Source organism: Chiloscyllium plagiosum, unplaced genomic scaffold (assembly GCF_037043375.1).
Source record: "Chiloscyllium plagiosum isolate Xiang-an unplaced genomic scaffold, Cpla_swu_hap1 HiC_scaffold_7, whole genome shotgun sequence".
NCBI lineage: Eukaryota > Metazoa > Chordata > Chondrichthyes > Orectolobiformes > Hemiscylliidae > Chiloscyllium > Chiloscyllium plagiosum.
The window spans coordinates 10,626,217-10,649,894 of record NW_028270145.1 but is presented as its reverse complement, the minus strand read 5'-3'; the positions used below and the strand labels follow the sequence as shown (position 1 = coordinate 10,649,894).

The window sequence follows — 23,678 nt, the reverse complement described above, 5'->3', positions numbered from 1 at the left end:
TCCATTTTGTGAAAAGCAATTGATGGATTTTGATGGAATTGAGTGAATGCACAAATTCTTCACTGCTTTTTGTTATGACATTGCTGATACATAGAGCACATATGTCCCTTTACTGTCATGATGTTTGCTACAAACCTGTTTGCCAGTGAGGCACAAAGAGAGTTTAAGTGTATGACTGAAATCAGTTGTCATAGGGATTGTTAAAGTGCAGTATTTAAATAATGGTTTAACATCAATAAATTGTTGATTCTATGCTTTTTATTTAATCAGTCTGTAGGCAAGGAAAATGAACAATTTCCCAATCAGATTGAGAACCTGCCAGGAATAAATATATAGGCAACCATTCCAACAATAAACCGCACACAAGCTGACAACAACCTAATAACAGCTTCATCTCTCAGTTTCTCTCACTTATTGTTCTGGACACATCAGCAGTTTGTCTTTGTGAATTATCACGTTGCTGCTTCACTTTCCCTTTCTCCCCCTGCCATTCTCCTTATTCCTTCCAACCCTCTCTGTCACTACTTCTCTCTCTGTCTAGAATAGTAACTCTCTGCAATCTCTTTCTCAATGATCTTTTTCTGACCTGATTTTATCATTCCTTCCTGAGCCTGTGGCCTGTTCACGACCCTGCATAATGATGCTATTTATGCTGTCAGTTTGCTTAATGGTGAAACCTTTGTGAATAGTTTAAATGTACATTCCTTTTACATTTAGAGAAATGTTCACAAGATCCCAACTAATCAGGAACACAAACACTGCAAGTTTTGCTTTAACGTTCTCTTAGATATTAAATTTGGTGACACCCAGAGACCAGGAAACTCAAACCCCATTCAAGATTTGACCAGGTCATTGGAGACAGATGGGAAGGTGGTGGGCTGGTAAGTTGGCAGTGGAAGACAGCCATAGAGCAAGTCTTCCTGCCATCTTAGATATTTCCAAAGGCAGGAACAGCAACAGCCTAGCTGCCAGCAAACCAGAGAGGGATGATTTCTTTACAAAAATAATATTCGCTGGGGGATGCAAGCTTATTTCAAGATTTATTGTCCATGCCTAATTATACTTGAGAAGGAGGTGGTGAGCTGCCTTCTTGAACTGCTGCAGTCCGTTTGGGTGTAGGTAGACCATATGAGTATAGACAGAGTAAGACCAAGAATAAGCCCTTTTAGCTTGCTCCAACATTCAATAAGATAACAGTTGATCTGATTTTAACCTTAACCTTCCTCCATATCTCCAAAAATCTTTCATCCCCTTGGTAATCAAGAATCTATCTACCTCTGCCTTTAAAATAGTTAACAATTTTGCATCCACTACCTTTGGAGGAAGGGAATTCCAAAGACTCAACCCTCAGAGAAAAAATATGTGATATTTGTCTTAAATGTCTTTATTTTTAAACTACAATCCCCAGTTCTAGATTCTCACACAAAAGGAAACATCCTTTCGATACCCACTTGGTCAAGTCCCCTCAGGATCTTGAACTGAATTGAATTGAATTTATTGTCACGTGTACCAAGGCACAGTGAAAAGCTTTGTCTTGCGAGCAATACAGGCAGATCACAGAGTTAAGTAGCAGAGACAGTAAATAATAGGTAAACAGCAGCAAAAATAAAAACACAGGTACAGGCAAATGTTAAGAGTTTGAGAGTCCATTCAGTATTCTAACAACAGTAGGGTAGAAGTTGTTACAAAACCAGGGTGTGTGTGTGTTCAGACTTCTGTACCTTCTCCCTGATGGTAGAGGTTGTAGAAAAACATTGCCAGGGTGGATGGATCTTTAAGAATGTTGGCGGCCTTTCCTTGACAGTGGGCCTGGTAGATGGATTTTATAGATGTGAGGTTGGCCTTTGTGATTGTCTGGGCCAAGTTCACCACTCTGTTACTGTCTGCAATCGTAAATGGTACAGTTGCCATACCAGGTAGTGATACATCCAGACACAATGCTCTCGATGGCCCTCTATAAATGTTAGCAAGGATATTCGCCATCATGCCAAATTTTCTCAGCTGCCTGAGGAAGAATAGACATTGTTGGGCCTTTGTAACCAGTGCGTCCACATGAAGAGTCCAAGAAAGCTTGTTGTGGATGACCACTCCCAGGAGCTTGACACTCTCCATTCGTTCCACCTCTATGCTGTTAATGTGTAGGGGGAATGAGTAACATTCCGCCGAAAGTCAATAATGAGTTCCTTGGTTTTGCCAGCATTGAGAGCTAGGTTGTTCTCAGTACACCATTTTTCCAGCTCTTCCACCTCCTGGCTGTAGTCTATTTCATCGCCATCTGAGATTTGACCGACTATGGTGGTGTCATCAGCAAACTTGTAAATGGCATTAGTCTGATATTTGGCGACGCAGTCATGGGTATACAGTGAGTACAGTAGGGGGCTGAGTACGTGCCCCTGGGGGGCTCCCATGTTGAGTGTTAGTGAGGATGAAACATTGTCCCCAATCTTCACTGATTGTGGCCTGTGGGTCAGGAAACCAGTTGCAGGGAGTGGGGCTTAGTCCGAGATCACTAAGTTTAGTAATCAGTCTCAAGGGGATAATAGTGTTAATGGCTGAACTGTCATCAATGAGTAGGATTCTTACGTAGCTGTTCTTGGTGTCAAGATGTTCTAGTGAAGGGCAAGTGATCTGTTGGTCCGAGAGGCAAATTGGAGTGGATCAAGAGTAGTAGGGAAGCTGGAGTTGATTAATGCCATGACCAGCCTTTTAAAACACTCCATTACCACCGAAGGTAGGGCCACTGGGCGGTAGTCATTGAAACATGCTGCATGAACCATCTTAGGCACAGGGATGATGTTGGCCCTCTTGAAACAGCCAGTGACAGTGGCCTGCTGCAGGGAGAGGTTGAAGATGTCCAAGAAGAGCTCCGCCAGTTAATCTGTGCATGCTCTGAGTGCAGGGCCTGGTACTTCTCTGATCCCATTGCTTTCCTTGGATTCACACAAAGGAAAACTGATCTGACCTCTGATGCAGTGACTGTTGGGATAGGTTCATCAGGACTTGTCATAATAGGTGTTACCTCTCTGCCGAAATTCTGCTCAAAGCGAGCTTAGAAGGTGTTGAGACGATCTGGGAGGGATATGTCATAGTCTGCTAACTTGCATTGTCTCATTTTAGAACCTGTGATGTTGTTCAGACCTTGCCATAGTTCCCGGGTGTCTGTCTGGGTCTCTAGTTTTGATCGGTATTGGTCCTTGGCTGTCTTAATGGCTCTGCGAAGGTCATACTCGGATTCCTTATATTTAAATGAGTCTCCTGATCTGCAGGCCTCATGCCTGGCTTTTAGCAGGCGCATATGAAACAAATCTCATGTTTCAATAAAGTTCTAAACTATAGAAGATGCAGGCCTAGTCTGAACACCTTCTCCTCTTAAGGCAATCCACTCATTCCAGGTATTAGTCTAGTAATCTTTCTCTGAACTGCATCCAACACACTAACATCCTTCTGTAAGTATGGTGACCAGTATTTGCTACCTGCATATTAATCGTCTCTGATTCATGCACGAGGACACACAGATTGCTCTGCATCTCAGAACCCTTTAACCTCTCACCATTTAGATAATATGCTTCATCTTTATTCTCTCTGCCAAAATGGACAATTTCACATTTTTCCACCTTGTACTGTATTTCACAGTCCTTTGCCCATTCACTGAATTATAATCATCCACAATGCTTCCATATTACAGCCTAAATCCATCCAAAGTGTGAGTCTAGATCCTAGGAATTCCCAACAGTGAATGGACTAACATTGAGGAGAAACACAGGGAACTGCATCATACTCACTGCACAGAGCACAGAAAAATAAGCTTGGGTGATGAAAGTGTGGAAGACTATCTGGACAACAATTAACATGCAAGACTCCAATACACCTACAAGCTGAGATCACTAAAGTGTGAAGTCCAAATCTCTGGAATGTTATGCTGCCACTGGAATGATTGTTAAACCACCTACATTGTTTCAGGTTTCCAGCATCCACATCTCTTTCATTTATTATACACATGACAGCTGTACTTTTCAATTCAATTTTTCAATTCTGTGTAAATAGTTTTGCAACTATTATAACGTACACACTTTTTCACTCCTATTGTATGTAAATTTGACTTGGGAGAATGCAAGCAGTTTGTGAGTTTTTTTTTGTTTAAAGAGCTGCATTGCTTTAAAAGCTTGATAAACTGATGAGCCAAGGACCAGATTGTAAACCATTTGACCAACTGCGATGTGCAATCCAGCAATGAGCATGCTTTGAGGAGGTTGTACACATTATTAACCCTAAGTGCAAGTCTAAACTGTTCGTAAACCAGTTTGAGCTTTTCAGGTAAAACCAAATTGATGCCAGTAAATCTGTGTTAATTACCAATTAAGGAAGAAAATATACAACAGTCCAATGAAAACTCATGGTTGAAAAATCCACCGTAGGATATACTTATACTTTTTACAGCACACCCCATTTTTTCCCATTGTTTCTTTAGTGTTTAAAGTTTGAATCACTTGGACTGGAGTTTGGTACTTCTCAGAATGCATCACCTTTAATAAATACATATTCAGTCCCATGGTTCCCTGCTCAAACCACCTTGGACCCATATGCATCATGCATAAATATATAGGAAAACATTACATGCAATTATTTTGATCTTTTAAAACCTGGTTAATAAACATGCTTGTCTCATTATGCAAAGAAAGGAAACAGTAAACTGTATAAAGATTTTCTTTCATGTAACAAAGGTAGAAAAATAAGTCCTTTTCTCTGCTATGTATAATCAGTAAGTTCCAACACTTTGTAGCGGGTTTGTACTCTGTATTTATACACAATTTGGCTCATTTGGAAGGTACATGCTAGAAACAAATTGCTAAAAGCTGATCATTCCTGGATTTAAACCTATATTTTACAGTAACTTCATAGGCGACCTAAGACAGTGTAATTCATTCATTTGTTACTTTCTCAGGCTGCACATTCTTGTGTCAATCTATGTGCTCCATAGCTTGCAAGTTGGCTCCATGTATCATATATTTCTAATGGCTAAATAATATCCATTTGTTTGTAGCTTCTCGGAGCAACGAGAAGAATTATTTTTGTTTTAGGTTCAAGACCAGATCAAAAAAGCTTTTCTAGAAAAGAGGTGTATTGGTGCCATTGACATGGTAAACATTATCCATTTCTCCAATCTCAGGCCTTTATACATTTGTCCCTTCATCATCAATGAATTGAATTGAATCACTGCTAGAGTCCTCGGCTGAGGTCCTTATCAATTCAAGGGAACACGTTTCTGACCTTTGTGGCTCCCTCGTTAACCTTATGTTGTATGGGCTTAGGAAGTTAGCCACTTTATCTGGTAAGCAGGCAGTATCTGCTGGGAGGGAGAGTTTTACTAGCGGCGCCTCACTTTCCTTAGCATTATGTTCAGCTACCTGCTGCAAACTGACCGATACAATGGAGGGTGACTGCACAAGGGGCATTCCATCTTCCTGGAGAAATTGAGTTAATTGGTTAATGTCTGGCGTCACAGACTGATTCTGACTTGGGGGCTCACAGTCTCCGAGGCCTGTACTCCGGGATGAACCCACTAGAAAGGAGTCCAGAGATAATGAGGCCTGAACAGTTTGTATTTTCTCCGCTGTGCTATTCAAGTTTGATACTGATGACCTTGTGGGATAAGGGCTGCTGTCAGGCCATGAGCCTCTCTGCTGAAAGTCAGGTCTCAACAGAGTGGGAAAAGTCGGAGCCGTGGAGGGAGCCTGCAATCGAATGATGCTGCCAAGTCCACTGCTGTTACTGTGGGTTGCTGCCGAGCTGGGGTTCAGGGTGGGGTCTGGAGAGGGAGCCAGGTACTTTTGGGACGTCAACAAAGGCTTCAGGAGTTGCATCATATCATGCAGGTCTTTACTCAGCTGGGTGACTTGCTCCGACAGGTGAACCATCTGGAAGGTAAAAGAATCCCAGTGTTAAAACCGATTATGAATAATTGCATTTCACAAGTAGAACATTTTCAGTGATCCAGTTTGATGAGTTCACAGAAATTAAACCTCATGTTATCCATTTTAAATTCAGATCAAATTAATGACTACATCTGCCCTGGGCTTAAAGCCACTATTCAAAATTGATTCATTAAGATAAAAGATTAGTTGGAAATTATCATAACTTCAACAAGTAATGAGACTGTATTTGCAGAAAAGCTGCTCTAGTGACTAATGTTCAAATGATGCAGAAATTCCAGAGAAGCAGGCTATGAATAGATTCTATTACTCCACGATATAGATTGTTGAGAATTTAGTGCTGCACCATTGATATACAGGTCAAACATTTTGAATCACTTATGATCATATCTAGATGTAAGTTTGCTCGCTGAGCTGGAAGGTTTGTTTTCAGATGTTTCATCACCATACTAGGTAACATCATCAGTGAGCCTCTGGTGAAGCACTGGTGGTATGGCCCACTTTTTATTTGTGTGTTTAGTTTCCTTGAGTTTGTTATGTCATTTCCTATTATGCTATTTCCTGTTGTGATGTAATTTCCTGTTCTTTTTCTCAGGGGGTGGTAAATGGTATCCAAGTCAATATATTTGTCGATAGAGTTCCAGTTGGAATGCCATGCTTCTAGGAATTCTCATGCATGTCTCTGTTTGGCTTGTCCTAGGATGGATGTGTTGTCCCAGTTGAAGTGGTGTCCTCCTTCATCTGTATGTAAAGATACTAGTGAGACGTCACCACAGGAAATGATGTCACAAACCCAAGGAAACCTAAACGTATAAATAAGAAGCAGGCCATATCACCAGTGCTTCACCAGAGGCTCACTGATGATGTTACCTAGTATGGTGATAAAGCATCTGAAAACAAACCTTCCAGCTCAGCGAGCAAACTTACATCCAGAACCTCAAACTGAGCTACAAATCTTCTTAAAACTCATTATGATCATATCTCTGCCTCCAATCTACTTTGCTGAATTAAAAACACTATGATCAATTTTTATTTAATGGAGCTTGGAGCCTTGTACAAGGCACAGGACTCAAAACCATTAAAGTGTGTAGGTACTGCATAGATTGTCCGAGAATAGATTTTTTAGTGGTTTGTTCTAGGAACTTCAAAAGCTCCATTAAGTAAAAATTGTTTTGAACATCTATTGATTTACTCAACTTGTGCTAAGTATGAATTCAACCAATAATTGGTGAGGGCTCACACACATTTCAGGAGACAATCCCAGGGTTTGTGGATCATTCATTAATACCGATTTATAAAGTTATGAGCTCAGCAATCAAATAAAACACAATCTGGGAATTCTATCCTTGTATGCCATGACTTAACTCTATAGTATTCCATTCTGTCCAGGGCTCAGGTACTCTGGATAAGAACCAAACTCTGACCATTCCACTCCCAATTCCCCATAAGATTTTCTTTCTTTATTCATTCACAGGATGAGGGTGTCATTGGCTAAGCAACATGTCTTGCCCATCCCTAATTGCCCTGAGGATGGTTAAGAATCAACCACATTACTGTGGGCTTGGAGTCACATGTAGGCCAGGCCAGGTAAGGATGGCAGATTTCCTTTCTGAGAGGACATTAATGAACCAGATGGATTTTTCTGACAATCAACAATGGATTCATGGTTATCATAACTCTCTTAATTCCAGATTTTGTTTCTTTATTAAATTCAAATTTTACCATCTGCCGTGGCAGGATTTGAATCTGGGTCCCCAGAACATTACCTGGGTCCCTACAATAACAGTCCAGCGATAATACCACTAGGCCAGCACTTCCCCCTAATTCTTGCTATTGTGTTCCAATTATGTAAAGGGAAGGATGGAAGGGGTAAGTGGATAATGGTGTAGAACAGATATGGGGTAAGACAAAGTGGCACAGTAATGGGTAGACTGGGTATTGGGTTGGGTGGTGAGGGGGATAGGAAGGGTGAGATGGGAAGGTGACAAGGTAGTTGTTTAAAGGGGTGGGATTCATGAGGTGGAGTGTGGGTGAGGCAAGAAGGTAAAGTTATAGGGTGGGAATGGCAATGGTGATAGGTGGTCAGGGTGGCAGTTGGGAGAATGAGCAGGTGGGTAAGGGAGGTAGTTGGATCAAAGGCCAGGGGTCAGACAGGGTGTCAATGAGGGTAGTCTGGTAGTCAAAACTACTCAGGTCAGGTTGAAGGGAGTTGCAGGAAACCAGGAGTAAGGGGGCAGTTGTGGATCAGGAGAGGTAGTTGGGGTAAAGTAGTTGGGGGGGAGGAGTCAGTGTCAATGATTGAGAGTTTCATTGTTTAATTACCCAGCAGTAATGATCGGTACCATTTTTCTGGTGTCATTTACTGGGTAACTATCCAGTATGTAATAAGATATGCAATTTGGAGTCCTCCTCTAATTCCAAGTCAGAGATGAAGACAGTTATGGAGGCCCCTGTGGAGCAGAGGAATTGCCCAATAGAAGTTTAAGCATCCTGGGCAATTCTTACTCAGTCAATGCACTCAGAAAAATAATCAAGTAAGGATTATAGAGAAGGAGAGGTGGTTGTACGGAGAAGGAGAATGCAGGGCTCAGTTTGTCACTCTTCATTTGAAAGGTCTTGACGATGGTGTACTGACCTCTTGATTAAGTTTAGAGATATTTTGCTTGGTCTCTTCAGCCTCCCCTGGAAACAAAGTAAACACCAGTTCAGTCAATTAGATCCTGAGAACGAGAGCTATACACCGATTGTTATCAACAAAGATGTTGGGACTGGATTTAACCCAAACTAAGATCCCAATGAAAATATTGAAAGTCATAAAATTCCTAGAAAGTAAAATAACATTTCCTTTTAAAAATTAATAAACCTACAATTGAGTTCCTATAGCAGATGGAGAGTTGTGGGACTTGGCAGCTTCTCAGTCCCAGGGAGCCTTTTACTGAGATTTGTAGTAAATAAATAATTCAATATAACTGCTCCCTAAAATTGCCTTAATGTTCATTTCTTTCTGCAGACTAATAGATTCACATCTTGATTATTCATGTTGCTGGGTTTTTTTTTGCAGTTAGATTCTGGAGCACATTGGTGTCTACAAGCAGCACTGTCAAAGTTGTCAACTTGTGTTACACTCAAACCTAGAAGTCTCTATTGTAATACCGGACAGCTACCACTGCAGAGCTGGTTCCGGACATTTTTCCCAGACATCGCAGTCAAGGGAAATTTGTCACACCGCTTTGCCATCAGAAAGCTGGAGGTCCAAAAATTGGCAAGTCATGTTGCAGCTGTATAGAACTTTGGTTTGGCCGCATTTGGAATATTGTGTACAGTTCTCGTTGCCACTCTACCCCAGAAGGATGTGTTGGCTTTGGAGAGGGTACAGAAATGGTTTACCAGGATGTTGCCTGGTTTGGAAGGTATTAGCTATGAGGAGAGATTGGACAAACTTTGTTGGTTTTTGTTTGAACTTCAAAGGATGAGAGGCGACCTGTAGAAGTTTACAAAATTATGAAAGGCATGGATAGGATGGATAGTTGGAGTCTTTTTGCCAGGGTAGAAATGTCAATTATTAGGAGAAGGGGATAAGCTTAGAGGAGATGTGAGAGTTACATTTTTCTACACAGAGAGGGGTAATTGCCTGGAATGTGCTGCCAGAGGAGCTGATGAAGATGGATACATTAGCAACACTGAACCGACATCTTGAGAGATTTATGTAAAGGCAGGGAATACAAGGATATGACAGTGTAGAGTCAAATGGCTTTTAGATTACAAAGCCATCATGTATCAGCAAAGGGCTGTACTGTTCTTTAGTAGTTGTCCTGTGGATGGGCTGATGTGCTGGAACAGGTTCTTCCTTTCCTGGGACCTGCAGAGGAAACCATGATATCCAACCACATCAGCCTGATGCGGTTATCACCTGTACCAATGCAATCTCAATTGTCTGGAAGAAGGCCCAGCATTGTAGGAAAGTGGTCACTCAGCCAGCAAAAATGCCAACATCCCATCTCTGATACTCTATCTCTGCTCCGGTACCAATCTCCTATCAAGGCCCATGCTTTAGCACTCGCGCTACTGCATGCAACATTTTTCCCCACTCGCTGTCATCCAACCCAACTCCCACATCACTAACCCTCAATGGTCTCTCTGCTGCCGACTCATTCACTCAGGACACTAACCCACCTGCATCAACAAAGCTTTGCAATTCATTTTCCTCTCTCTTAATACCGGCCTCGCTCCCATTCTGGCAGGCAAAGAGCCTCCAGCAGAGTCGAAAGAGGCAAGACACATGGTAGGCTTCCTAACATTTGGCTCATCACATCTTATGTGGAGAGGTTCCTTTCTCTGACTGCTGACAAACAGGCTGACTTACTATGTTCAAGTCCCTGGGCTGCTTTTGGAGACAGTCCTTGACTTACTGTGTAGGACCCCCACAGCAAAGGTTATCACCCTGACTCAACTGAGGACTGCGCACAACCATGACGAGCTTCCTTTGTGTCTGTGGTAAACGGCTAGGTAAATACGGCAGGATGGTGAACATGGTATCTCTGGCTGAGGAGTCAGGTACAAAAAAACGGCAAACCAGAGCAGGGATGTTTGAACCGGTGAGTTTGATATCAATGGTGGCAAGTTTTTGGAGGGGATTCTGAGAGACAGAATCTACATACATTTGGAGAGGTAAGGACTGATTAAGGATAGTCAACATGGCTTTCTGTGCAGGAAATCATGTCTTACTAACTTGATTGAGTTTTTTAAGGATGTGACCAAGAAGATAGATGAAGGCAGAGTGGTAGACATTGTCTATATGGACTTTCTCAAGGCCTTTGACAAGGTTCTATATGATAGACTGGTTAGTAAAGTTAAATCACATGGGATCCAGGGATAGCTTGCAAATGGATATAAAATTGACTTGATGGTAGGAGACAGAGGGTAATGGGGAAGGGTTGCTTTTTAGACTGGAGGCCTCTGACCAGCGGTGTTCCACAAGGATTGGTGCTGGATCCACTGTTGTTTGTCATTTATATAAACAATTTGGCTGAGAATTTAGGAGACATGGTTAGTAAGTTTGCAGATGACACCAAAATTGGTGGGTTGTCAACAGTGAAGAAGGTTATCCGAGATTACAAAAGGATCTTGATCAGATGGGCCAATGGGCTGAGAAACGGCAGATGGAGTTTAATTTAGATAATGTGAGGTGTTGCATTTTGCTAAGTTGAACATGGACAGGACTTACACAGTTAATGCTAGGTTCTTGGGGAGTGTTGTAGAACAGAGAGACTTAGCGGTTCAGGTCTATTGAAAATTGTGTCACAGGTAGAGAAGTGGTAACGAAGGCATTTTACACACTTGCCTTCATTGCTCAGACCACTAGGAGTTGGGACATCATATTGCGGCTTTACAGGACGTTGGTGAGGCCATGTTTGGAATGCTGGTTACATTTCTCGTCACCCTGTTATAGGAATGATATTATTAAATTTTACAGAAGGTGCAAAAAAGATTTACCAGGATGTTACCAAGACTGGAGGGTTTGAGTTATAAGGCGAGGCTGGATAAACTGGGACTTTTTCCCCTGGAGTGTAGAAGACCCAGCGGTAACCTTATAGAGGTTTATAAAATCATGATAGTTACAGGTAAGGTGTATCACAAGGGTCTTTTTTTCCTAGCATTGTGGAGTTCAAAACTAGAGGGTGTAATTTTAGGGTGACTGGAGAACGAATTAATAGGGACCTGAGGAGCAATGTTTTCACATAGAGGATGGTTTGTATATGGAATGAACTGCCAGAGGAAGTGGCAGAGACAGGTACGTTTACAACATTTAAAAGACATTTGGACATGTTTAGAGAGATATAGGCCAATCGCAGGCAAATGGGACTAGTTTAGTTTGGGAAATTTGGACCTGTTTCTGTGCTGCATGACACAATGACTCTATCCACATAGGCTCAGAGAGAGTGAGTTTCCTCTTCTTTCTGACTGTGCAGGGGCCTGTGCGTCGCAGTTTCTCCCAGTCAATGCCGTGATTGGGTGCTGATGCTGATCGCAGTACACAGGACCTTGGAATGGGCACAGCTTACAGGGAATATTGGTGAGCATGTGAAAAACCTGGAAATGCAACCTGTTCGAGTCCATGAGCACATAGTGTCCTTGCTGCAGCATTACAACAAGTTATCGGTGCAGCCTGAGGTGCAGCATTGAAGTGTAGAAATATCTTGTCAGTGGAATGAAAAATGTGCCATGAGTGACTGTTCTTAAAGGATGGCACATGTCAGATTCCAATGCTTGAGAACATTGGGTGTGCGTGTGTATGGAGCATATCAGGCATAATGGAGTCCAAAATGGAGGCCTTTTGGAGCTGCTTAATTCACCAAGATCCTTCTCGGGCTTCCTTGTCCAGGGGTTCAAGCTGAATATTAATGAGACAGGTTGTGGCACGAACAAGGCATTTAATGAACTATAACCCTTTGATTGGCATCTCACTGTTTCCTATTGAGAAACCTGCCTTACTGATCAGCGAATGCATTTACAACCCAGCGAGGTGCTTCGGTAGCAAGATGGGTCTCGCTGGACATCTTGTCCAGTTCTGCTTCAAATCTCACCATGGCCCACGTCTATCAGGCCCCTATAAGATTCTGCCCTAGGTCTTGGAAAATAGAATAAACTGGCTCAATCGGGTGATCTTCATTGCACTTTGGGAAGCAGCACCATGTCCACTAACCTATCGTTGTTCTTCTTGATGGTACATACTGTCATTGGTGGAAGCTTAAATGAAGTTGCTCTGGGTGCCGACTTCTTATCACAAGCAGAGTCAGACTATAGAATCTCTTTTTTTTATTCCAGAGCAATTGTGTGCCTCTTTATTTTTCTACTTAATGCATGTTTGCTAGCCAGCTTGCAGACTTAAGTCAGGTTTTAAAAGGGATAAAATTGAAGAAAACCATTAGGCTACAGCTTGAACATTCTTGCAGTCTGCCTGTCTTAGGGAGCACTCCTCCTTGAACCCTCCATGCTCATTCACAGAATGCTGTATACAGTGGACTCTGTCTCAAGGGCCGTTGTGAACTTTCCATACAGATGTGTCAGAACTAGCCTTTTTGGAGCCTCTGAAAGAGCTGCCTGAAGACATGTAACATGTTAATTCAGCTTTTGAATGCTTTCCATCATCTCTTTCAACTCCATATTTAATAAACATTTGCCAAACTACTTTATAAAAGGCAGACTGTACACTAAGCAAAGGGGATTACATGAATTTTTAAACCATGCAATAATGTAACTATGCTAATTGAGGCTAGTTAAAACAGAGTCTAGCAGCACAATCCTGCACCTTTCCACAGCTGATGTATCAGTGCTGCTTCATTCATGAAAACTGCTTGAAAGAAACACTGCAGGTAGCAAAGTCACAGAGTGCATTCTGGGTGGGGGAGAGGCCTTCAGCATCTGAAGCCATGTAACGCCACAACTGTGTATTGAGTTCTTCATAGCATAGCCTCAAATTGACAATCCGCAGGTGGCGAGAGAATCAGAAAGGGAAAAAACAAACAAAAAGCCTTGTCTTTCCCAATATGGCAATCACTGATTAATCTGTCTATGACAGTATTGCAGCAGTGATAATACCCAACACATGGTATGTATGACTCCAATCAATGGAGAGGTTTCCTTGATGCTATTTGACACCAGTTTTGCTACAGCTCCTCCTTTGGAACAGTCAGTCAAACGCTACCTTGATGTTCATGGCAGTCGCTCCCACCTCATATCTGGAGTTCAGCTCCTTTTGTACATGTTTGGACCAAGGCTATAATGAGATCAGGAGCTGATTAGTCCTGGCAGAACACAAACTGACCAGGTTATTGCTGAGCAAGTGCTGCTTAAGAACACTGTTGATGACCCTTACTGTCAGTTCACTGACGATTTTGAGTGTTCTGATTGGCGGTAACAGGCTCGGTTTGATTTATCCTGCTTTTTGTGGGCATAAACGGTATTTGGTACACTGCACCATTCCCCTACTCCTCCATTGATACCAGGCCTTGAACCACACATCATACTAACTGGAAACTATATCACTGGTTTTTACTGTTGCTGAGTTACAGTCCTGGAGCTCTCTTCCTAACAGCAGGGTGGGAATGCTTATACCTTCAGGACTGCAATAGATTCAAGAAAGTAGCTTCCCATTATGTTCTCAAGAGCAAATTATTGAATTGGCAACAAATACTGACCTTGTCATTGGTGGTTCCATCTCAAAAATTAATAAAAAATAACTTAATTTACTGAAATACAACTTGCCTTTACAAATTCTTGCTGACTTTACATAATTAACCCTTTCTTATCCAAATGACTGTTTATTTTGTCTCTGGTTATCGTCTCTGTGTTTTGCCACCACTAAGATTAAAGCAACAGACCTGTGATATTTGTGTTGCTTTATTATTTAAAAGCCAGAACAGAAGTTTAAGATTTGTAAAGCAAACATGTATTGGGGCATTTAGAGCAAAAGAGATGGCATGAATTTTTGGAGGTGGACAGAAGGGAAAAGCAGAGCAGTTGCAAAAAGGAATTGCCAACCAAGCTGGACTTTGCTGGTTACAGAGGTGAAACATTTTGCACACATCACATACTAGGAATAATATTTACCTGAGTTTAACTGAGAAAGGCTACTGTCTTCATTTACTTCATTTGTGCTGAATTCAAATTTCTGTCTGGCTGGTGTACTATTGTCAGTTTCAATTCCATCCACAAACCTGTTCAAGACACATCACATCAGGCATGAAGTTAAACAGCAAGCAGAAAACAAGATTAAATTATTAACATTGCTGGAATCATCATCTTCCACAGGCCAGTGGCTCAATGCTTTAGATTAGAGATTAGATTCCCTACAATGTGGAAACAGGCCATTTGGTCCAACAAGTCCACACCAACCCTCCGAAGAGTAACCCAGCCAGATCCATTTCACTGTGACAAATGCACTTAACACTTTGAGCAATTTAGCATGGCCAATTCTCCTAACCTGCACATTTTGGATTGTGGGAGGAAACCGGAGCACCCGGAGACACCCACGCAGACACGGGGAGAATGTGCGAACTCCACACAGTCACCCAAGGCTGGAATCGAACCCGGCGCTGTGAGGCAGCAGTGCTAACTACTGAGACACCACGCCGCTTTCTGAAAAATTATGATCTATGTTTGGAAAACAGATTTCAATAACAACTAAAAAGACTGCTTGTCCTGTCAGATGTAGGAGATCAGGGAGAAGTCCAATGCTCCTGATAACTCTGTCTGCAGGAAATATTTCTGCTCCTCTCAGACCACATGGATCAGTTGGAGCTGCAGCTGGACTCAGTGAGGGGCAGACAGGAGTCTGGAGGTTTTATAGCTTGGAGTTTCAGGGATGTGGTCACACCAAAGCTAGAGAGATGGGTGACCACCAGGAGGGGCAGGCAGACAGTGCAGGAGCCCACAGTGGCTATTCCCCTCTCATAGTTGTAAACCGTTGTGGATATTGTTTGATTGGGGGGGGGGGGGGGGAGAAAGTGGCCTCACAGGAGAAAGAAACAGCAGTAGCCAGATCTGTGACACATGACTGGCACTCTTGTACAGCAGCGTGAGTCAAAGTGTAGGTGAGTAGCAATGGTAGGGGACTCTATAGTCTGGGGCACAGATGCATTCTTGTGGTTGTGAGCAAGACTCCAGAAGGTGCATTGCTTCCCTGGTGTCAGGGTCAAGGATGTCTCTGAGTGGGCACAGGATATTCTGAAATGGAAGGGTGAGCAGCCAGACGTCATGGTCCGTCTTGGTACTAGTGACGGAGGCAGAAAGAGAGATGAGGTCCTACAAAGTGAATTTAGGAAGTTAGGTAGGAAGTTGAAATGCAGGATCTCTAGGGTTGTAGTCTCTGGATTACTTCCTGTGTCACATGCTAGTCAGACCTGAAACAGGAAGATAATACAGTTGAATGTGTGGCAAAAGAGCTGGCGTAGAGTGAGGGCTTCAGATATCTGAATCATTGGGATCTCTTCCAGGGCATGAGGGACCTGCATAAGAAGGAAGGGTTTTACCTAAACTGGAGGGGCATCAATATCCTTGCAGGGAGTTTTGCTATTGCCACTTGGAAGAGTTTAAACCAGTTGTGGCAGTGGGGGTGGGAACCAGAGGAGTAGGTCAGCATGTGGACTGATTGAGGAGAAGGAAGTAAGTAAGTCTTCTATGAAGGACAGACAGGATGAGATCAATGAATACAGCAGGACTGGCAGTCCGAAGTGTATTTATTTTATTGCAAGGAAGATAACAAGTAGGGGAGATGAGCTTAGAGTCTGGATGTGGTAGCCATTACAGAAATGCAGGACTGGAAGCTCAATGTTCCAGGGTTTAGATGTTTCAGGTGAAATAGAGAGGGATGTAAGAGGAGTGGGGAAGTTGCATTACTGATTACTGTCATAGTTGTACTGAGGGAGGACATCTTGGAGGGTTCATCCAGCAAGCCCGCAATGGTACAACTCAGGAATAAGAAAGGTACAATTACTATGATGGGGTTATGCTATTGGTATCCCAATAGCCAGAGGGAAATAGAGGAACAGAAATGTAAATATATCATGGAAAGATCTAAAAACACCAGAGCCGTTGTAGTGGATGGTTTTAATTTTCTTGATATTGACTGGTATTCCCTTAGTATCAGCGGCTGAGATGGGGCAGAATTTGTTGGGTGCATCCAGTAGGGTTTATTGAAACAATATTATATATTGTCCAATCAGGAAGGGTCAAATATGCCTTGAATTGGGGGATGAGCCTAGCCAGGTGATTGAAGTTTCAGTGAGGGGGCGTTATGGGAACAGTGTTGATAATTCTATAAATCTTAAGATAGATATGTAAAACGATACTAAGATACTTATGGATAAGGATAAGACAGTCCTTGGGTGATGGCTGATTACAACAGCGTTAGGCAGGAACTGGAAAAATCAGATTGGAGATGGCTATTTGGGGGTAAGTCCACAGCTGACATGTGGGTCTTTTAAAAGCCGTTTGATAAAAGTTCAGGACCAGCATATTCCTCTGAGGATAATGATAATAATGGCAAGATTTAGGAGCCCTGGATGACAAGAGATATTGAAAGTTAAGACAGCAAAAGGAAGTATGTGTAAAATTTAGGAAGCTGAAATTAAACAAGACCATAGAGGAATATAAAGGAAGCAGGAAAGAGCTTGAACAGAAATTAGGAAGGATAGAAGGGGTATGAAATGTCCTTAACAAGTAGGTTTAAGGAGAATCTCAGGGCATTTTATATGTATATTAGGATCAAGACGGTAGATAGGGAAAAGCTAGGTCCACTCAAGGACAAAAGAAGGAATTTATGCATGGAAACGGAGGAAGTGGGTGTAATCCTTAATGAATACTTTGCATCAGTATTTGCAAAGAAGAAGGACATGGATAATGGTAAGGTAATGTCTTGAAAAACATTAAGGTAGCTACGTCCTCAGAGCCTGATTGGATCTATCCCAGAAGGCAAAGGAGGAGATTGCTGAGACCTTGACAAAGGTCTTTGTATCCTCTTTAGCTACAGGTAAGGGTCCCAGAAGACTGGAGAATAGTCAATGTTGTTGATTTGTTTAAGAAGGACAACAGGAATAATCCAGGAAATTATAGGGCAGTGAGTCTTACATCAGACATTATTACAGAAAATTCTTAGGGACAGGATTACCTCACACTTGGATAAATATGGACTTATTAGGGATAGTGAGCACGACTTTGTGAGGAGAAGATCTTGTCTCGCAAACTTGATTGATTTTTTGTGGAAGTGGCAAAGGTAATTGTGAAGGTAGGGCAGTGGATGTTGTCTCCATGGACTTTATTAAAGCATTTGACTAGGTCCCTCTTCTGGCCCAGAATGTTACATTACATGGAATCTATAGTGAATTAGCAAACTGAATACAAATTAGCTTGGTCATAGAAAACAGAGTTAAATTGTGGAGGGCTGTTTCGCTGACTGAAGGACTGGAACCAATGGTGTTCCACAGGGATCAGTGTTGGGATCCCTGTTGTTTATAGTATATAAAAATGATTCAGATGAAAACATAGGTGACCTGATTAGGGAGTTTGTAGATGACATGGAAATTAGTGAAATAGTGGATAATGAGGAAGGTTGTTAAAGGATACAGCAGGGTAGTTGGAAAGTTAAAAATGGCAGATACAGTTTAATCTGGACAGGGCGTGAAGTGATGCATTTTGGGAGGTTAAGTGCAAGAGGAAAATGTACAGTAAGTGGCAAGACCTTCAGGGGAATTGATGAACAGAGAGATCTTGGAGTGCAAGTCCATAGCTCCCAGAAAGTGGCAGCATAAATGGCTAAGGTGTTAAAAGTGGCATATATATATGCATGCTTGTCTTCATTGGTCTGGAAAGTGGCAAATCATGTTGCATCTGTATAAAACATTAGTTAGGCCACATTTTGAATATTGTGTGCAGTTGTAGTCACCACACTATGGAAGGTGTGGAGGCTTTGGAGAGGGTGCAAAGAGATTTACGAGGATGTTTTTGCTAGAGTGGAGGCTGAGGAGTGACCTGATAGAAGTGTGTAAAATTATGAGAGGCATGGATAGAGTAGATAGTTGGATTCTGTTTCCGAGGGTGACCATGTAAAATACAAGGATGCATAGGTTAAACGTGAGAGTGGGAAAGTTTAAAGGAGGTATGTGAGGCAAGTTGTTTACAGAGAGGGTGGTAGGTGCCAGGAATGTGCTAGCAGGGTAGGGGGTAGAAGCAGATATGATAGCAAAGTTTAAAGGTCATTTAGACAGACACATGAACAGGTAGGAAATATTGGGTTACAGACCCTGTGCAGGCAGATGGGATTAGTTTAGAATGGCATCATGGTCAGCACAGATATAGTGGGCCAAATGGCTTGTTCCTATGCTATATGTTTGAGGATATTGCCCATTGATTAAGTGAGGCTAGTCAGCACAGCATTCTGCTGTATTGTTACTGATGCAGTGCAATTCTGAAGTAAATGCCTGTATAGTTCCTATTTACCAACTAAAATCAGCTTTGTAAAAAAGCCAGAAGTCTACATCAATGGTAATTGGTTCATTAGCTGGCTTCTACTTTCAACAGTAATGCTTAATCAGCTTGTGCTGTGTTGGGAAGCCAGGCTTTTGCTGACAGTCCCACATGACAAACAAAGGACCACAGAACAAGCTCAAGCTGTTCATTGGGAAACCAAGCTTCCCATTTGTTTTCTATTACAGTTTAATCAGTACCTTTGCACACATGTCATGGCAATGATTTCTCTGTCTCCAAGCTCATTTTACATTTCAATCTGCTCTGGCTTGGCGTGCTTGCAGAAGCAAATGAAACAAATTCCCGAGTCTACAAGATAATCTGAGTCTGGGGCTGGACTTTCTACTGTGGAAAGCATTACTTGGATTTCCAAAACATTTGAAGTATGTTTTTTCCCCCCAAGGACAAAAAAAAAAACAGTTTATTAACTTGACCTGGAAGGATGAGGGTTATAGATTACGCCACCAGCATTATTTTGAAGGCTATGCTTTTGATTTCCTTGGAGACAGCTTATCATTTGCAGACCAGGTCAGGTCAGTAGTGGGTAGGATTTCTACTCCACCAGTCTGATGGACTTGGTGGGAGGTATAATTGATTACTTCGTTCAGCCACACTTGAACGTACAAGAAAGCACCCAGTACAAAATGACATTTTCCTGCTTAATTTGCCATTTATGGAGGAGAGGGTGGGTGGTTTGGGAATTGACTATGGGCAATAGGAGGCATCCTGTGGGTCTACCATTCGGTGCTATGAAGGAGTTTAACCATTCCATCCTGGTGAAGGGAGCGTGCATTACTGAGGGAGTAAGCAGAATTACAATGACACTACTCTTTCCAGACACTGCTATTGAGGTCCTTTTGGACGAAGCAAACATTACATAAGAGGTGATCTTTCCTTCAAATGGACATACCACAACAATAATGAGAATCCTTGCAGGGAAATTACAGATTGGATAATGTCTGAAACACAGCTGCTTAGACCTGGTGCTGGCTTTTTTGGTGAAAAGAACCGACCAGGATTTCCAAAGTATGACTCCTTTTCATATTTTTCGGTGTTCTATAGCTCTGTGTAGGTAGAGAAGCCCAGTCATGGGAGAAGAAACTCAGTTGCATCTCAGTTTCAATGAGTATCCCCTTAGTCTGTAATCATGTCTCCAATTTTGAGATTCCCCATCGAGTGGAAACATATTCTCAACACTACCTTGATCAAGCTCCCTCAGAATCTTGCATGTTTCAATAAGATCACCCCTCTAATGAATAAAAGCCTAAACTGTTTCACCATTCTTGATAGGTCTACCCCTTTATCCCAGGAATCAACCTTGTGACTTTTTTTGGAGTTGTCTCCAATGCCAGTATATACTATTTTAAATACGGGACCAAAACTGTACACAGTACTATTGGTACTTTGTGCAGCTGTAACACAACATCCATGTTTTTAAACTTCAACTTCTTGACAAAAAATGTCAAACCTTCACCAGCCTTCTTAATTACTTGCAACACCTGCATGCTAACATTTTGTCTCTCTTGCACAAGAAAAATATCATGAAGAATTAGACCTAACTAATACTTCTACTCCTGGCCCACAATCCATGTGAGAAAGTTAATGGATACTGGCCTCAAATAGATTTCCTGTCGTCTGCTTTTCTGCACATTGTTAGGAGGGCTCAGCTACAGCCCAGTACATGGCTGATCACATACTGGAATTGAAAGGTATTTCTCTGGCTCTGAGCATAAGGATGTTGGACAATAAAGACATTGGGTCTAAATTAGGATATGGACAGTTGAGTTTTAGATGAGTTGAGGTTTACAGAGAGTAGAAAGGAATGACATTGTTTTGCTTGTTGTTAGCAAGTATTAGGCTAGTTCCAGTTACTTGTAATAAGGATTAGATGTGGTAAACCTTTCCAATCATAGCGCACATTCTTCATTTTCATTGAGTTTCATGGAGGGTTTCTCTCCATGAAGCCCTCAGGGTTTTCTTATACTGTAATCCCAAATTAATCTCATTAACTAGGTACAGTGCCCTACGATTCCCCTCTGGTCCCCTGCCAAGTGCCATCACTGTTGTCGGAAGTATTCATCAAAGTAGGGATATCTTGGGATCCCTGGCACCAACACCATATTTAAAAGGCTGTTGTGAACTCTGTCATGTGCTGCCAGGCCAGACTTCCCCATCATGGTTAGAGATATATGGCCCAGCCATGGCAAACAAGAGAAAATTGCCAACTGCTTTGCTGTCAGGAAGGTGCTGATGGACAGGGTGGTACAAAGGAGGAACACCTTTCTCCCAGGACCAACAGACAAGGTCAAAAGATCCTGGTTTCCTATGTCTGTACAGTCTTCACCAGTTGGAGATGAAGCTGGTGGTGCTGGAAGAAGGGCAATGCCCACAAGGATAAGTGCCCCCATCTTCATTCTATCTCTGCTCTGCACCCACCTCCCACCGGCTCATTTTTACCATCCTTGCTACTGCATGCAACATATTCCCTCACTAGCCTTTTCTCATCCCAACTCTCCATTCTGACTAACCCTGGATGCCCTATGAGCTGCCTGTTTGCTCACTCGGGGCACCATACCACCTTCTCCCCTTGCACCAGCTCAGCTGTGCCAGGCACTTTCATCTCACTCAATCCCTCCCTTTCTCTCATTCCCAGAGAAAATGGGCCATGATAGGGTTAAAAGAGAGAGTACAGGTGATGGGATGTCTGACATTCAGCTTCTCACCCACTTCATGGAGATGCTCTTGGCTTTCCTCAGCTCCTGTGGAGATGCAAGAACCTCCATATCGTAAGACCATAAGACATAGGGGCAGAAATTAGGCCTTTCGGTTCATTGGGTCTGCTCCACCATTCAATCATGGCTGATAAGTTTCTCAACCCCATTCTCCTGCTTTCTCACTGTAATCCTTCATCCCCTTGACCATCAAGAACCTATCTATCTCCGTCTTCAATATACTCAATGATCTGGCGTCCACAGCCTTCTGTGGCAGTGAATTCCATTGATTTACCACTTTCTGGCTGAAGACATTTCTCCTCGTCACTGTTCTAAAGGGTCTTCCCTTTACTCTAAGGCTATGCTCTTAGGTCCTAGTCTCGCCTACCAACCAAGTATAAAGTATTGTTCAGTGTTATGTCATTCTCCCATTACCCCTGCTGTGAGTGCATTCTTAGCCTTCCACAACTTCTCACCCCGTTCTCAACACATTCTCTCTTTCATCTCCTGCTCGTAACACCACAGAGTTGATGGTCTCCATGCTCAAGAAAATGCTGCTCAAACTAATCCCCTCCTCCGCCTTCACTGCTGTGGTGGAGAGCACAGAAACCTCTGAAGAAGAACCAGCAATGCTGCCTGCTAGCCCCTCCACCAACTTCGGAGACTGACACCCCTGGGGAGCATTATGGCTGGATTAGAGTTGGTTAGGAACACCTCCAATGTTTGCTACATCTAGCTCTGCAGCTGGTCGAGGGAGCAATGCTGCAAAGAGCTGGCACCCGGAAGACTGCCAGAGACCAGGCACTTACTCAGCCCCGGGCAGGAGACAAACGCAGGGTGCGTGCAATTCACAATGTCACGGACATGCACAGGGAGACACAACAGCAGCAGGCAGGTGTCTCAGGGGCACGGAGCAAACTGCAGTGGAGGGCTGCAGCAACACGACTGGGAGCTTGCTGTCTCAGGCATATGGCCATCTGTCAGCCTCTGTGGGCAGCTTGGTGGAGAGCCAGCGCTGGCATTCTTAGTGTCTGCTAGAAAAAAGCTCAGACCTACAGTCCATCGCTCCAGCTGCTGGTGCTCAGCAGCAACAGCAAGATGACAGGGCTAAGGGATGAGCTGACTGCAGGAGATAAGGCAGTGCTAGCTGGAGGAGAAAGCACACACAGGCCCTTCAGAAATCTCCTCTCAGAGCACTTCAGCGGTGCTTGGGCCTTTCATCTCTCCCTTCAGCCCTGTCGGAGTTCAAGCCCAGGAGAATGCATTCGTTGCTGGGTAGGAGACGGTCTGGTCCCTCAAACATGTGATTTTGGGGTTATCCAAGCAAACTTTTAATGCCAACAGGTCTGCTCCACCATGACTCTGGAGCTCAGACCACACTGAGATGTAGTAGGAGGGGGAAAAGGAAAAACCGTCTGAGCACACATAGCTGGCACAGGTGACACATTGCTGCAAATACATTATCTCATTTGTACATATATTGTTCATTTTTCTTCATTGTCTGTGAGTGAGTGTCTGACTAGCTGCAACTACAACATTGAAGGCACAAGCTCTCACCATCCTTAGCACTGCAAGATGTCTGATGAGCAAAGGTGTGAAACAAGCAGCTCCCACATCGTGTGCAATCTATAAATTAATGGCAGATACTGGCTCCTTTGGCAACAAGGGTTGATGATTTCTGCTGGCAACACATTGCTAGAGAATCACAGTCATTAGTGGGATGGATTCATACTGTTGCACAATGTGGTCTTGCTTGGGACAAGGATTGGGATTGAACACAATAGTTAATGTCTAAGGTTCACAAAGCATGCAGTGCTTGTAGGTGTGTTACGGGTTTAATGAGTGAGTTGTTGTGTCACGCTGTTTCCCTTCAAAGAACCATTCACTACTTGAAGTGGCAGCCCCTTTCCTCAAGGTATGAAATACCTACTCCCACCCTCTCCAGGTCTGGTCGCAGCAATTTTGAGCTCCAATGCATACACTTGTTTTTTTTAACAGCATGATGGAAGGCAAA

At 42.8% G+C, this 23,678-nt stretch overlaps 1 protein-coding gene across 1 annotated transcript in view; it reads right to left on the bottom strand.

The window, feature by feature from the left end:
* Positions 1-249: 249 nt before the first annotated feature.
* kcnh3 (potassium voltage-gated channel, subfamily H (eag-related), member 3) overlaps positions 250-23,678 on the bottom strand; it is a 771,606-nt gene continuing 748,177 nt past the window's right edge. The window contains exons 13-15 of the mRNA XM_043692965.2: positions 14,541-14,647; positions 8,566-8,612; positions 250-5,915 (exon numbers count right to left, since the gene is read on the bottom strand). Coding sequence (XP_043548900.1) covers positions 5,172-5,915; positions 8,566-8,612; positions 14,541-14,647 — 898 coding nt within the window. The 3' untranslated portion in view covers positions 250-5,171. The remainder of the gene's footprint in view (positions 5,916-8,565; positions 8,613-14,540; positions 14,648-23,678) is intronic.